Here is a 16,029-nt window from a genome sequence, read left to right as displayed (position 1 = left end):
TTTGAAAGCGGAGTCTGCCGGAGCGAGGAAAAGGCTCGAAGAAACTGTGGCCAAAACTGAGCGGTTCCCGTCCTTTTTGGGAAGCTCGTGGACAAATTTCCAGAACAGTGACATCTCTGCAATGTTTCCCTTTGTTTTATAAAAGGATTTTTTTTTATTTTTACTAAGAACTCAATGAAGTTCCAGTTTGTGTTTCCAGCTTTATGGAAGTATTGGTATATTTTTGTTAAAATTTGTGACACATTATTTATTTACTATTATGTATTTTGGCCCAATGTGAGTTTGTTTTTCTGAAAGTAAACTATTATTTAAGCTGGAGTGATTTCTAGTTGTTTTCTGTCCAACAGTCACATAGTTCACACACAGTATCTCACATCATTATGAAATAAACCACCAAGGTGTTACTCAAAATGAAGATGTTTATTGAATAGTAATGCAGAAAAGCACATAATGCAAATGTGGGTCTGACTTCCAGAGCCTAAAATATGGCTTTTGGGCAATTTATTCCATATTAACTGTGGACAATTCTTTGTACGGTGGACCTGGGAACCCTGAAGACCCGTGACACCACACGGTAGGACAGAGCGTGGACCAGCCAGTACACGTAGATCAGGACCTCCAGCCATGGCCCTGTTCACTCTTTAGCAGCTCCTGCAGGGCCCACATAACCTTCTTGCTCAACCTTAAGTCCTGAATGAGTTCTGACTCCACATCCAACCATAAGCACAGGATGGGAACATTCCTGTCCAACCTGTCCACGCTTATGGGACAGCCACTCTGGAACACAATAGATAACAAACAATTTAGACATAAATGTGGGCATAGAAAAGAAAAAGACCGCTTTAACTGTGATGTAAGCATCATGAAAAAATGTTGAAATGACCTTTTTATATTCAATGACAACTCTTTTGAATTAAATTCCTTATGAACTAAGGTTTTTGGGTCGTACAGGGAAGTTTGGTGACGATATTATGTCAGCTAAAGGGTCAGGTGGACTGTTCTTGTGTTTGTTTACGTTTCGTCATGTCACAGATTCAAGACCCCTACTATATGTCATAAAATGGCATTAAAATACTAATAAGTAGATTGCCATTTATGTCTACACAAACATAGGGTATTATGTGAACGTGCATTGTATGTTAACTCTTACTGTATTTGACCGAACGGGTCATTTTTTTAATGAGTGTACGTACCTTGTAAAGATGAATCAGCACTACATAGCGCCGAAGCTGTCTTCAGTATAGCACATTTCTCCTCCGTTGATTGGAGACACGGAAAAAATGATGAGCTTTCAGGCAATCGGTAATAACACAGCAGAAGCGGGCATTTTTAACGTTGCACGAACTCTCCAACTGACACACTACAGGTTGAGACTCGAGTTGTTTACATGTGACGTAGACCATTACGTCACTGAGGTCTACAGCCAATTAATATTACCGCCATCTCCTGGACAGGGGTGGAACCTTGCAAGTCTTGACCAAACCATCTCCGCTTTGCACTTCACTCGCGGAGGGCACTCCTCTTCGAGGGACCTCACTGGAGGGTCCTCAGGGCCGAGTGAGAGAAATGGGATTGGGCCTACGTCTCCAGGTTGCCTGGGAACGCCTACCGTCGGATGAGCTGGATGAAGTGACTGGGAATAGGGAGGTCTGAGCTTCCCTGTTGAAGCTGCTGCCCCTGCGACCCGACCCTGGATAAGCTGAAGATAATGAATGGATGGATGGATAACCAAATAACACTGTGGGGTTCTTGACAGGAAAAAAAGTCCATAGTACATAGACTTTTTCTTGTGCCATGTACGGTCTTAACAGGTCTAAGATCAGCATATTTGTCTGAGCACTGTACCACCAGTGGTATTGGCGACCTGTGAGGAGGCAGTAGATTTTTCCTCATTATCCCACTATTTTTAGACACAGTACCAACGACGAGTGTTACTGTGTTGTGCTTTTTATATGTTACAATGAAAATAATTTTACAAAGCTCAGAATGGAATGTTAAAATATTTAAAATACGCAACAAAATCAACCTGCTTCTCTGGTACCGTAACCAAAGATAAAACGCAATGCCTTTTTGTATGTTATCTGTATCAATGGTAGTCTAGTGGTAAGAGTTTGGTGCTTTCACTGCCACAACCTGGATTTGAATCCCATGACAACAAAAAACGCACACGCTGTTGTGCGTCAAATCGCCCTTTGGAATTGTTCAGGGGGCCGGACTACATGTGGAGATGGGCCGCATCCAGCCCTCAGGCTGTACTTTGGGGACTTCTGCGCTACACAATCCAGCGACATCTAGTCCTCAAATATTACTTTGTGTCCGTTTAAAGATCACATCTCAGACCTTTTGCTGGAATTCTTTTACTCTTGGTTTTTAAACATAGCAGGATAACTTACACACCATCAACAACACCTTTGCTTTAAACATTTAACGTGCGCATGCATGACAGGCTATAGGTTATCACATGACGTCACACGTGGGGGCGGGGGGAGTAAGACTGCGGTTTGCGATATCAGGTAAAGGAAGTGGTGGTGTTGGTTTCCGCGCAAACAGGAAGTGGAACTCAGTTTGAGGCGTGTGCAGCCCCTTGCTGGCCGTCATGCTGCTTGAGGCGGTAATCGGCTAGCGCTGCCTTGATGGCGTCCTCAGCGAGCACTAGAAGAGGGAACATTTCATTAATTACCCGATTTGGGAAAAAAACATGAAGAAAATATAGGTACACGAGAGTCATTTGGTTTTCAACAGGGGAATAGTTTTGGCATGGACAGAGGGGACGAGTCGCCGCCAATATCGAGCGATCAATCTTCTGCCCCCACCAATATTATGTGATCGATTCATAAAAATGTGCTATGTCCCTTTGATGCCAAGACCAAGCCATTGATTTTCAATAAAGATGAACACATCTACTTCTTTTTTTTTTCACCTTCCCAAACAAATGTTTCAAATATTATAAACAGGATTTCAAAAAATACCGGACGTTGCTTTAAGATAGATTTTGTACTGTGTGCACCTTTTTCCAAGTACAGGACAGTACCATAGTACTTCTTTCCGCCGCGTGGCGCTATGAGAGGTCATCCAGCATCCACCCCAAAGAAAAAATCTGGCTTCTACTTCCTAGTTCCTGTGTAAACATTCTATACTGTATCTCAACTTTGAATTTTTTATTGTTTAATATCTCGTGCATCCATTCAATATGGTTGGTGTAAGGTGTAAAGAAGAGGCGAGCAGTTTATTTTTAAATGAAAGTGGAATAATAAAGCTTGATGCGGTTGAGAAAATGGTTGGATTGCTTTTTTTCGCCCACTTTCTACCACGGAGGAAGAAGTTGCCTAACTCTTGAAGCTCATCTTCCAAAAGTAGGTTAAACTTCACTTAATTTATCTTGATAGAGCATATGATTTTTTTTACATTTATTTTTTAGTAGAAAACAATAAAGGTTACTTATATGAACCTTAAACATACTTAGATAAACCTTAAACATACATTCCATACAAAATATAGCACTGAAGCAACTTACAAACAGATTCAACTTCCAAACGATCGTTTGTAAGGAGGGCAGCACCAGTACTTCAAGGATCCTCTGTCAAAACTGGCAGATAACTACGAATTACATTGAACTCTTTGCTAAATTCTTCAAAGAAACCAAAATGCATCATTTTTCTTCTCATTTTTTGCACAGTCTTTTTAAGGTTTTTAGGTCACCATAGAAACAATATGGCCGTCAATTATGTCAGCTCCCTCTTGGTGAGGCTCATGTTATGCAAAATCAATTTCTCAAAATACAAGTACTGTATTTGCAAAAATACACGTTTGTGTAGTTTATGTTTTTGTTCTACAAACAACTGATACAGAACATTAAGAACAATACTGCTAAAAAGGTCAAATAAAATTCATTTTACAGGATTTTATTTGAGGCAAAGGTCGATTGAAAAAAGTAACATTCTTACTCAAATGGCACACAAATATTTTAAAGTGTAAAGAAAAAAAGTAATCGGAAATTCAATACATTATTATTCAGCATACAAATGTGTTTGTAGTTTCTAAGCTACACAAAAGGAGATCAGGTTTGATTGTCAATCCATCCAATATCTGCACCACCTATCCTCAGTAGGGTCGCGGGTTGATTGTTTTAATAAAAATTAAAAGAAAACTGTATACTTTGACGGCTAGAGGTCACTGTATTCTTTAGTGCATCAAAAAACGATTGCTACAAACCAAACGCTAGAAAACAAGCCATGTCTCTTAGTTACCAAACTGCACGATGTATCTGCCTAGCCATTGTTTTACCCAGCTTTTCACAAGACTTTTGGTTTAATGGGGGTACTTCTTAGCAGCAAGATGACAGACATTTGTGTCAGCTCCCGCTAGGTCAGGGGTCTGAAACTCAGGGACCAGATGCGTCTCCCGGGATTATAGTTTGAGGCCCCTGCCTTAATATACAGTTAAAGGGATGGTGTGTATTCTTTTCCCACTAGATGTCACTAGTCTATTCTGATGCGGCACCGAAAACAAAAGCACAACAGAAAAAGACAAGATACAGAGACTCAAAGTGACCAAAATGCACTATATTTCTTTTAAAAGGAGGGAATTAAGAAAATGTAAAATGAAAACAAAGAAAGAAAGAAAATATTTTTTTAAAAAACGAAAAGAGATGAAAAAGAAAAGAAATAAGAGAAATAAGTTAAACTAAAAAAAAGGAAAAGTAAAAAGGCCAAAAAAAGAAGAGTGCCTGTTTTCTTCACATGAAGTCACAGTTTAAGAAGCCAAAGACGAGACAGACTGTCTTCAAATTGCATTTTCTCGGAAAATACATTTCAATATACCAATGACATGTATATACATTTTATGCAAAAAACATGTACTATTTTTCACATTTTGTATGTTTTAAGGTTAGGGTATCCCTTCAATTGACTGCATTTCTATAGCGCTTTAACCAGTCACTGAAGACCTCCCAAAGCGCTTTACAATGTACTTAAAACTTACCTACTCACACACTCTTTAACATCTTCCAGATATCGTTTCAAGATAGGGATCAACCTAATCAAATGTTGAGCAAAGCAATAAGAAGAAAGGTTTTCCTTAACTTACTGGAGCAGTGAAGTTTGACAGGTGGTAGGCAAAGCTCTTTGGCAATGTCCGTGTTCTTGATGCTCAGAGCTTCGTCCACCTGAAAGGAGAAACGGTGCACATAGTTCACCGGGAACGCTTTATGTCCACTCCTTGTTGAAACTCACAGATTTGCCCTTGATCCACTCGGTAGCCAGAGAGCTGGAGGCAATCGCTGAGCCACAGCCGAACGTCTTAAAGCGGGCGTCTACAATCTTGCCGTCGTCATCAACCTTGATCTAAGACAGGGGTGGGCAAACAGATTGGTGGGCCGCATTGGGGTAAAAAAAAAATTGGCATAAAATGATTGATTTTATTTTTTTATATCTACCGATCCAGTCTTAAATCAGATACCTAGATAATACAATATAAAAGGGGAAAAGATTATGTACGCCAATCCTATTCATTATGTAGTCCCTGCTAATTCAAAAAGACATACAGACTCTGCTTGCTACTTCGCACTCCGAATATCGCTAGTTCACCGCTTTGCTGATTTCGAATTGAATTGTCTTATTGTCATTGATATCAACGTATCTCCCGTTGGGTACTGCAGCAGACAGCACACAGCACACAGCAAATGCTATCACGGGTGAAGAGAGAAAGAAAGAAAGAGAAAGGCAGAGAGTGAGAGCAAGAGAGGGGGATGAGTAAAAAGAATAAAGAGAAAAAGAAAGAGAAAGGCAGAGTGAGAAAAAGAGAGAGGGGGGTGTAAAAGGAATAAAGAAAAAAAGGAAGAAAGAGAAAAAGAAAGAAAAGACAGACAGAGATAGACAGGCATCGATGGAGACAGAGACAGAGACACAGGAAGAAAGAAAGGACAAACAAAAAAACAATGTTTCGCTTGTCACAGTCCCCAGTTCTGTGAGGGTCAGTCTAAAGACGGTTCCCAATGGAAAGACATAGGGGCTCACGATTGTGGCTGAAGATTGGTGTCCACCAGGGCTGTGCAGCAAATGCCCCAGATCGGCAAGTAAACGAGGCTGGGGTCCCCCACGTCTGTCCAGCCCACCATAACAATGTTCTTTTTCTGGAAGTCTGGGTCCCTGCACACAGCTCCTCCGCATGCAGGTTCCATTTCCCAATGAATTTGAGAGGTCCGCGTACTCTGGTCTACACAGACCCTTTTTCCTTTCCCTGCTGTTTCACCACATCCCCAGCAGACGGGAGGGCGTGCTAGAGGGTCCTCCTAATGTTCTGTACTAGTACCTTATGTGGCCGGAGTTATGGCAATTGCTCTGGGTGCAACTTGACGCGGGCAAGTCAATCACGCTTTCCGCGGGTTCTCCCTTCATAACATGCCGTGCGCCGTTGAGTGGGTAACCGTTCATTATTGCACGCGTACGAGACGAGCGGCTGCAAATTCGACATTTCCGACACCAATTTAATGCCCCTCGATGATCAATAATGCACTCAGTCGTTAATTAAGTCTTGTCGCCAATTTGTTAACAAAATAACAGGCAGTATAAACCTTCACACAAGAGCTACTGTTGGTCGCAACACACACCGTTCACGTGCACACACCCATTGAGGCTCTTCCGTGCCCACCCCCGACACCACCCAAAAAAAATCAAAATATTTAGCATCTATGGCTCTTTGAATCAAACAGGTTCCCGGCCCCTGATCTACACCGAACTTTCTTGCTGCTTCCAGGTTACAGACTCTCCCCTACTCACGACTATTCAACTTACGAAAAACGGTAGACAAACTTTTTTTACGGGATGTCGAAAAATATCCAGACATTGCTGTAAGTTAGATTTTTTTTATTGTGTGCACCATTTTCCGAGTACAGGACAGTACTGAAGTGCTTCTTTCCGCTGCTACCAGTGTGTGGTGGCGCTGTGAGAGGTCACCCAGCATCTATCCAGAAGAAGAAATCCGGCTTCTACTTTCTAGTTCGTGTGTAAACACACTGCACTATATCTCTAGCACGCGAAGAACTTAAATATTTTTATTGTTTAATATCTCGTGCATCCATTTAATACGGTTGGTGTAAAGTGTAAAGAAGAGGCGAGGCGTTTCTTTTTAAATGAAAGTGGAATAAAAAAGCTTGAACCGGTTGAGAAAATGGTTGGGTCACTTTTTTTTGGCCACTTTCTACCACGGAGGAGGAAGTCGCTTAACTCTTGAAGCTTATCTTCCAAAAGTAAGTTAAACTTAACTTGATATACAGGGAGTGCAGAATTATTAGGCAAGTTGTATTTTTGAGGATTAATTTTATCATTGAACAACAACCATGTTCTTAATGAACCCAAAAGTCTCATTAATATCAAAGCTGAATATTTTGGAAGTTGGAGTGGGGCTTTTTTAGTTTTAGCTATTTTAGGAGGATATCTGTGTGTGCAGGTGACTATTACTGTGCATAATTATTAGGCAACTTAACAAAAAACAAATGTATACCCATTTCAATTATTTATTTTCATCAGGGAAACCAATATAACAGCTCAACATTCACAAATATACATTTCTGACATTCAAAAACAAAACAAAAACAAATCAGTGACCTTTCTTTGCAAGGACACTCAAAAGCCTGCCATCCATGGATTCTGTCAGTGCTTTGATCTGTTCACGATCAACATTGCGTGCAGCAGCAACCACAGCCTCCCAGACACTGTTCAGAGAGGTGTACTGTTTTCCCTCCTTGTAAATCTCACATTTAATGAGGGACCACAGGTTCTCTATGGGGTTCAGATCAGATGAACAAGGAGGCCATGTCATTAGTTTTTCTTCTTTTAGACCCTTTCTTGCCAGCCACGCTGTGGAGTACTTGGATGCGTGTGATGGAGCGTTGTCCTGCATGAAAATCATGTTTTTCTTGAAGGATGCGGACTTCTTCCTGTACCACTGCTTGAAGAAGGTGTCTTCCAGAAACTGGCAGTAGGACTGGGAGTTGAGCTTGAGTCCATCCTCAACCCGAAAAGGCCCCACAAGCTCATCTTTGATGATACCAGCCCATACCAGTACCCCACCTCCACCTTGCTGGCGTCTGAGGCGGACTGGAGCTCTCTGCCCTTTACCGATCCAGCCACGGGCCCATCCATCCGGCCCATCAAGACTCACTCTCATTTCATCAGTCCATAAAACCTTAGAAAAATCCGTCTTGAGATTTTTCTTGGCCCAGTCTTGACGTTTCAGCTTGTGTGTCTTGTTCAGTGGTGGTCGTTTTTCAGCCTTTCTTACCTTGGCCATGTCTCTGAGTATTGCACACCTTGTGCTTTTGGGCACTCCAGTGATGTTGCAGCTCTGAAATATGGCAAAACTGGTGGCAAGTGGCATCTTGGCAGCTGTACGCTTGACTTTTCTCAGTTCACGGGCAGTTATTTTGCGCCTTGGTTTTTCTACACGCTTCTTGCGACCCTGTTGACTATTTTGAATGTAACGCTTGATTGTTCGATGATCACGCTTCAGAAGCTTGGCAATTTTAAGAGTGCTGCATCCCTCTGCAAGATATCTCACTATTTTTGACTTTTCAGAGCCTGTCAAGTCCCTCTTCTGACCCATTTTGCCAAAGGAAAGGAAGTTGCCTAATAATTATGCACACCTGATATAGGGTGTTGATGTCATTAGACCACACCCCTTCTCATTACAGAGATGCACATCACCTGATATGCTTAATTGGTAGTAGGCTTTCGAGCCTATACAGCTTGGAGTAAGACAACATGCATAAAGAGGATGATGTGGTCAAAATACTCATTTGCCTAATAATTCTGCACTCCCTGTATCTTTATAGAGCATATGTTTTTATGAAATGTTTATTTTTTAGTACAAAACAATACAGGTTACTTATAAATGCCTTAAACATACAAAATATAGCACTGAAGTAACTTACGAACAAATTCAACTTACGAGCGATCGTTCGGAATCTCATTCGTAAGTAGGGCAGCATCTGTCCTTGTTTTTTTATTAGGCCTTTATCACATTTACCTTGAAGTCACAAATATAGTGAGCTCACTTTCACTCAATTGGTTTCCCTTTGTTGTGTTCCCTATTGTCCTATAAGCCACGCCCTGTCTTACTCTTTGCTACCGGTGACACGTCACCATATACTGTGTGCGCATATAAGCCAACACCTTGATTTCAGCATTTTATTTTATAGATCTAAGTTTAGTTTATATGTAAATATCTACGGTACCAATTCTAGTAAGAATTAAAAATGTAAGTAATCACAGGTGGCCAAAACGAGAATAAGATAACAAACCTGAAGCTTCATGACATCACCGCAAGCTGGAGCGCCCACCAGGCCGGTTCCAACATTCTTGGAGTGTTTGTCCAGGGTGCCCACGTTCCTCGGGTTCTCGTAATGGTCCACCACCTTAAGCGCAAGACATGACTCTCACTCAATATTAGTGGAAAACTACAAAAGGTGTTTGTTTAATATTTCAGATTGCAAATTACAGGGGGCAGCACAGCGGCGCAGTGGTTAGCACGTGGGCGGCACAGTTCTGAAATCGTGGGAACCTCCTGCGTGGGTTCAAATCCAGCTCCCGACCTTACTATGCGGAGTTTTTATGTTCTCCCTGTGCTTGCGTGGGTTTCCTCCCACATTCCAAAGACATGCATTTCAGGTGAATTGGCCGGTCCAAATTGTCCCTAGGTGTGACTGAGCGAGTGAGTTGTCTGTCCCCGTGTGCCCTGCGATTGGCTGGCAACCAGTTCAGGGTGTCCCCTGCCCACTGCTTGCTGGGATGGGCTCCAGCACCCCCGCGACCCTACTGAGGATAGGCGGTGCAGCTAATGAGATGAGATGAGAAATTACAGGTTCTATTGAGATATAAGTATCAAAGAAATTCAAATAAGTCCCAAGGAACCAATCACTAAAGAAATACCAGTTGCTAATGCAAACGTCAAAGTAATATCGCCATACCGGACGATTTATATGTTTTCCCCGTATTTTATACATTTTCACAAGTGATGGCAAAGTGAAGCCCCATTCAGCAGTGAAGGCCTGGAGGAAAATGCTTCAAGCACACATAGGGGCTTTAAGGGGATTCATTTCCTCGATTATTATGCCACCTTGTGGACAGAAAACAAAAATAGGAAAAATTTGATTTTATGATGAATTGTTACTTTATGTGTGTGCTTCTGCAACAATTGAAACTGTGAAATAAGGAAAAATAACGTTTTTTAATAAATTCAGTTGATGTCGGACGTTTTTTTAAAGTTTCTGGACACCAGTAAAGTTAAGGGGAATACATAGTCTCTCTTTGATATTTTTATTTTGAACTACACTCAAACCTAGCTAATCGTTACCTGAATGAGTCATGTGGTACACCTGCTTCGCGGGGTTTCAAACTCGCGAGTCAAGAACGACTCATCTAAATTACTGCACACGCTTCACGGATTTGACCCGAGAAGTACATCACTAATTTTCGCGCAAAATTGTGTACACTGTTTGACAAAGTTCTTTTTTGTTAGACCGGTCTCGTCTTGCCCGTATGTGTCTGATCCCGATCGTCTTAGTCACTTGTAGCAGATGAAAACGTCATCATAGTGCAGAATATTCAACGTTTAGTCAGAATTCCGTTTCACAATGTCAGAAAATTATCAAACAATGTCAAAACATGTGAAGTAAATACATGTAATGTGTTTTAACTTAATCATCGATATGTTATCTGACTGATACCGCTGGAATGCGAGGTTGGGAAGGGGGGAGGGGGCTATGGCTGCATTTGCGCATGAAAAGTTGCCGTAACAACTCCACCAAAGGGGGTCCACCCCTCCCAGGAGACCGGAAACCAGAGCTGGTACAAGTCTCACCTCGCAAGGGCCAGCAACAAGGGAAGAGAGCATATCCTAACAAGAAGAACTGGATCAAAATCCTGGCTGGTTGTGACCAAGTCTCAGCTCAACAAGCAGCCAGTGAACCTTGCCAAGTCAGCGGCCAAGCTTGATCAAGCTATCAGCCAAACCGGTAGGACACAGCAAGTGACCTCAGAGAAGCCTCAAGCCACCAGCAGTCCTCTGCTTCAACACCCTGCATCCTGTGGTCCTGGTCCCAACCGGCTCTCAAGCTCTCATCGCTCTACAGCCGAGAACATAAAGACAGGGCTGTCATCTTCATCGACGCAGAACATCTCGTTGTTGCTAGGTATTGGTATGACGTAAAAGGGGGAAATCTATCAAAATACAATAACACAATAATCAAGCCAATGTTTGATTACTAATTGTAAATGTGTAGATATTTATGTTGGAAATTCATTGGCTAACCCATGTCTCAATCCACATCTGTCACTATTGGCTAAAGATTTTTGAAGCCAAATTGGTCATGATATTTTTTTTGTTTTTGTTTATCTCAAAACAGAGCCTCACAGGTTGTCACGGGCTATATGGTGCGTAGAAAAAAAGCTTGCAATTGGCTAAGAGCGGTGTCAATAAAAGGTCAGAGGTTAACAGAAGTATTGAAAATAATCGGACGAGTCTGTTTATTTTGAAGGGGGAGTAATGAAGCCAAACAGACGGATACGACAAAGATTATCAAACAATGCAGGCTTGCTTTTAGGCAGATTTTTTTTTCTTTTATCTGTCTGCATTATCGTGTTTTGGGGTAAATATTTTACAAGGTTGCATTCACTGAAGTTTTGTGAATGTAACCACAACATATTCACGGGGAATCGTATCATGAGCTAACTTCCAGGAGACGTTATACGTGAGCTATGCCGGCTTTATAGTTTTCGGGTATCTTGTTTCAGACTCATAGGGATATTTCTGTGATGAGTATATTTTGAAATAGTCATCATGTCCTGAATCCCAAGAGTTTAAGCTTTCAGTGACTGGTGACATTGTGAAGACATGAATTTGTTGTCAGAACTTTACGGGTTTAAAATAGTTTTACCATGTTTCTCCACATAATCATGGAGTCTTAGAGCAGTATACACGTGTAAAAGACTTTCTAGCCACCGTATCACAAGGACTCCATACTACCATGAAGCATTAGTCACAATGGAATAAACACATTAGGACAGGATATCATTCATTGCCATGACAACAACTCCAGACTGAACTCTACCTGACCTGAATCCCTTAGCCTCCCGCTCCCTCCAACTCTTGACAAGTTTTTGCAAGTCACAGTGACCGAGACACCATTACATGGAGAAAAATGGCAAACAAAAACAGCCACAAAAGGTAAGAATTATTGGTTTAAAAACGTAGATGTGCAGCAATATTTTTGCTCCATCAAAGTGCAATTGTACTACAGTATATTTTTACATATTTTTCTGGAATCATAATAATAGTTTTTTTTTATCATTTAAGAGTCAAGTCATTTTTATTTTAGTAGCCCTTAATCCCAAAGAGTCTCAAAGGGTTGCACAGACCACAGATGATTGTAAACCACAGACTATTATTACACCATTCCCTGATCTAAAACTTACATGAGGGTAAAAAAAACCTCAAAAACCTCAAGAATAATTTATATACATTAAAATAAGGAAAATATTTAAAAAACAATTGCCAAGTATTCGTTTCATATAATTTGGTATTGACAGTATAACGGTTTAGTAATTTTTGTCTTATTTATCAATACTTTTTTTTTTTTTTATTCCAAATTTCACAAGTATTTTATACGAACAATTTAGCATACCTGTCAACAACCTCCTATTGATTCCCTTATATTGATGAATGCTATTCCCCTTATCAAGTAATAATAAACCTGATAAACGCAACGTGGCACCTATTTACTCACATCAAGACAGAAGACGTAGAATAGTGTGCGCGTATTGAAAGATATGATAATGAACACGTTTTTTTTTCATGATTGAAAAGAATAATAAATATAATATATCATACAAAATAATAAACAAGAAATACAAATATTACAAATCAACGAGGACGTATTCATCTGCAGCGAGTGACGATCTAGGGTTAGAGCCGAAACGAGGATGACAAGATGGGTCTAACTAAATAGCCTACAAAAAAAAAAGGTTTATGATTTTTTTTTTTTAATATAAGGTACACAATTTGATATGATCAAAAACGCATTAAATACATGGTGAATGTTTACAGGTATGTTATTGTCCCTTTGCACACACGTGACCAAATACATGACGACACCATGACGGGCGGCTGTAAACCGTAGTAAACAGTGGGTGGGACCAGAACACAGTACACAACAACAACAAAAATCTATGCTATTTAACACCAATGGCAATAACTGGTCAAATAAATATTGCGCAGCTATTGGATGAGGTGGCTCACCTTGTCAAAAAGCACAAAGAGCGCTATGAAGAGAAACTGAGGATAGCATGAGCAGGGCTAGCTACCGACCTGTACAGTGTTCCACCTGATGTATTCACACAGTTAAACAAATCGTCCAGTATGCCCTTCTTCAGTCCACAATATCTGTCCCACTATATCATAAATGGAGTATCCCTATACACCAGCGCTGATCTTAAAGCTTAGAAAAGTCTGGCTGTTTACCAGTTCATGGGTGGTTGGGCTACTGGTACGCGTTGCTCACGCGGGAAGGCACCTCATTATTGCAAAGGTAAGACACGTTAGCTGTGTATGTGTATGCTAATGTGTTTTATCGAGGGTGCATTCAAATCTCATCTACACTGTAACCAAAAGCTGCTCAAATTGTTTATCATTTTTGTTTTAACTACAATAGCTACATTAAGTGTATTTGGAGTGACTCATTGTGGTAAATTGCCACTTTCATGCAGAATCTCACCCACCTTCACACAAATACACAGTTTTTTTTTTAACCACACCAATCAATATTCCTTTATAAACACATGATAAAGGCTACAATCGTGACACTTGTTCTGAGAAGCAAAGTAAAAACCGACCGTGCGTTCATAACATATATATATATATATATATATATATCTAAAGTATCTCGCAAAAAATGCTTGCTGCAATAACAATGCTCCTGGAATCATTTGAGGGCTCCGTTTGATTTGCATTTCAACATCACCGTCTTCTGTCTTCATCAAAATGGATACGAAAAAATTCAAAATAATGTGTGGAACCTTGCCAGTTGGCTCAGCAGTAAATCACCATCATAAAAGTGGTGGTTATATTCCGTCCGTCATGGCTCTCATTCTGCCAGGGAAGGCAATGTGACGTCACATGCAAAGGGTCATTAGTTCTGATTAGAGCTAAGATTCATGGCCCGAGCCCGAACCCGAACCCGAGGCAATTTCGGGCCGGGTCGGGCCTGAAATGTCAGTCATACGGTCGGGTCGGGTCGGGTTCGGTCCTGCTTTTTTTTTTTTTTTTTTTAATTAATTAATAATTATAAATATATGTTCATTAAAAATATATACTTAAACTATGTATGGATACTAGACCAAGGAATACTTGTTATAAAATAAATAATTTGGATAAAACGGAGAAGGAGCTGTAATTGCTTTTAACGGAGCCAGAGCATGCTCTGTGCACGTGACGTGACGTGAATGCTGTCCTCTTAATAATCTTCCCCTCCGCAAATTCGCGTGATTTTGGCCTGGTATCCCCGATATGGAGTCGGACCAACAAGAAGTTAAGGATAAACTCAAGAGAGGAGAACTGACGAGGAAAACGCACTCTGGTAAGAGTTTTAATAAGCGTTTTATATAGAATACGATCGCTTTTGTCGGAAGTGTACATTGACGGTGGTGACATTTTCATCCGCGTTAAAAAACGCAATTTGCAGAATAAAATCACGCTTTATTGTTTAAATAAACGCGTTATATAGACTAGGATCTCCCAATTATTATAATTAGCTCGCTTTATTGTTTTAATAAGCGTTTTATATAGAATACGATCAGGGGGGGGGGATTTGCATAGGAGTCGGAAAAGGGCACACACGTCAACACCCCCTCAATGATAGTGCCGCGCTAAAATCTTAAGGACGTACTACTACTGCTGCTGTGGATTATGGCCCAATGATCAAGTCGTCAAAATGACGGACGCCCTTAAATGTTTTCGCTACCTCAAAAAATGATGTAAATGTTTATACAGTTTTATTTAACTTAGGCCTAGATGTTGTAACAAAAGGCAGAGTTTAATTTGTTATCATAAATCACCCCTCCTTATAAATAAAATATGTAATTTCGGGCCCCCTCGGGCCGGGCCAGCAAATCCAGTTAATTAGTCGGGCTCGGTCCGGGTCGGGTTTAATACCCCTCGGGCCTGCGTCGGGCTCGGGTGCTTTTTTTGGGCCCGATCTTACCTCTAGTTCTGATCATTGCCATCTCTTCTAGTTAGCATACACATAAGTTAAGCAGAGCTCGATAAACTGAGTCATAATGAAACTGACCACATGACACTTTCATTTTTCATTATAAGAAATAACCGAACAAATTATTACTTTTTTTTCATGTTTTTATAATACAAAATAAAAATAACTCCTGTATTTCAAAAACGCCGGAATGCCCGGATACCTTCTTGCCTGAGTGACACTTGTTATCGTAATGAAGCACACGGAGGCTGCCGTCCCTGCGCAGTAAAGAGAGAAAAACAAAGTAAAGTAACGCTTTACCTTCGGGTGATAACAACACGCAGAGAAGAACTCTGGAACTGAAAGTCTTCGAATCAGTAAAGTTACAGGACTGAGACATTTGTTCGCTATAGCAGCCGCCATGCTTCTTTGCGCCAGATCAACACAAACGACTGACGCACTTTTAGAGGAGCATTATTTTGCTCACTGCGTGACGTCACTCCGACGTCATGAAAGAGGCGGGGACAGCAGTCCTTACTGCACATTTTTCACTTTTGTCAAATGCAGATGAAATTATGATGGAAACAAAATAATACATTTAATTGAATCAAAGAGTTTAGGAATTTATTTGATCGGGTAAAAAAAGAAATAAATGGGAACGTTGTACAGTATACCAGTCAACCTCTCTGTGCCCTTATCAATTATTGCAATTCCCCTTGTCTAGCAATAATAAACCTTACAAACACAATGCAGCACACACTATTGAATCACAGCAAGACATACTATGT

At 40.7% G+C, this 16,029-nt stretch overlaps 1 protein-coding gene and 1 long non-coding RNA gene across 2 annotated transcripts; both read right to left on the bottom strand.

Annotated features, from left to right (window-relative positions):
* Nucleotides 1–401: 401 nt before the first annotated feature.
* On the bottom strand, nt 402–1,301 carry LOC148350890 (uncharacterized). Its single transcript, XR_015853065.1, has 2 exons — nt 1,194–1,301; nt 402–777 (listed from the first exon to the last, which is right to left on the bottom strand). It is a non-coding gene; the product is annotated as an uncharacterized LOC148350890 (long non-coding RNA).
* A 1,040-nt stretch (nt 1,302–2,341) lies between these two features.
* Nucleotides 2,342–15,723, bottom strand: LOC148350889 (uncharacterized). The gene is made up of 5 exons (XM_088319889.1): nt 15,563–15,723; nt 9,299–9,412; nt 5,232–5,342; nt 5,086–5,164; nt 2,342–2,652 (listed from the first exon to the last, which is right to left on the bottom strand). Exons 1-5 carry the CDS (start codon nt 15,662–15,664, stop codon nt 2,561–2,563), a joined length of 498 nt encoding a protein of 165 aa, XP_088176015.1. The 5' UTR covers nt 15,665–15,723; the 3' UTR covers nt 2,342–2,560.
* Between the last annotated feature and the right edge of the window lie 306 nt (nt 15,724–16,029).

This window comes from Urocampus carinirostris, chromosome 16 (assembly GCF_059441175.1).
Source record: "Urocampus carinirostris isolate Australia breed hairy pipefish chromosome 16, RoL_Ucar_1.0, whole genome shotgun sequence".
Taxonomy (NCBI): Eukaryota; Metazoa; Chordata; class Actinopteri; order Syngnathiformes; family Syngnathidae; genus Urocampus; species Urocampus carinirostris.
The sequence above is the reverse complement of the archived record's forward strand: the minus strand, read 5'-3'. Positions and strand labels throughout refer to the sequence as shown.

Coding starts and splice junctions, on each gene's coding strand:
- LOC148350889 (XM_088319889.1), bottom strand. CDS start 15,664: ATGGCGGCTGCTATAGCGAACAAATGTCTCAGTCCTGTAACTTTACTG. Junction 5,343..9,298: donor GTGATGTCATGAAGCTTCAG/GTTTGTTATCTT, acceptor CCCCTGTCTTAG/ATCAAGGTTGATGACGACGG. Junction 5,165..5,231: donor AGTGGATCAAGGGCAAATCT/GTGAGTTTCAAC, acceptor TTCTCCTTTCAG/GTGGACGAAGCTCTGAGCAT.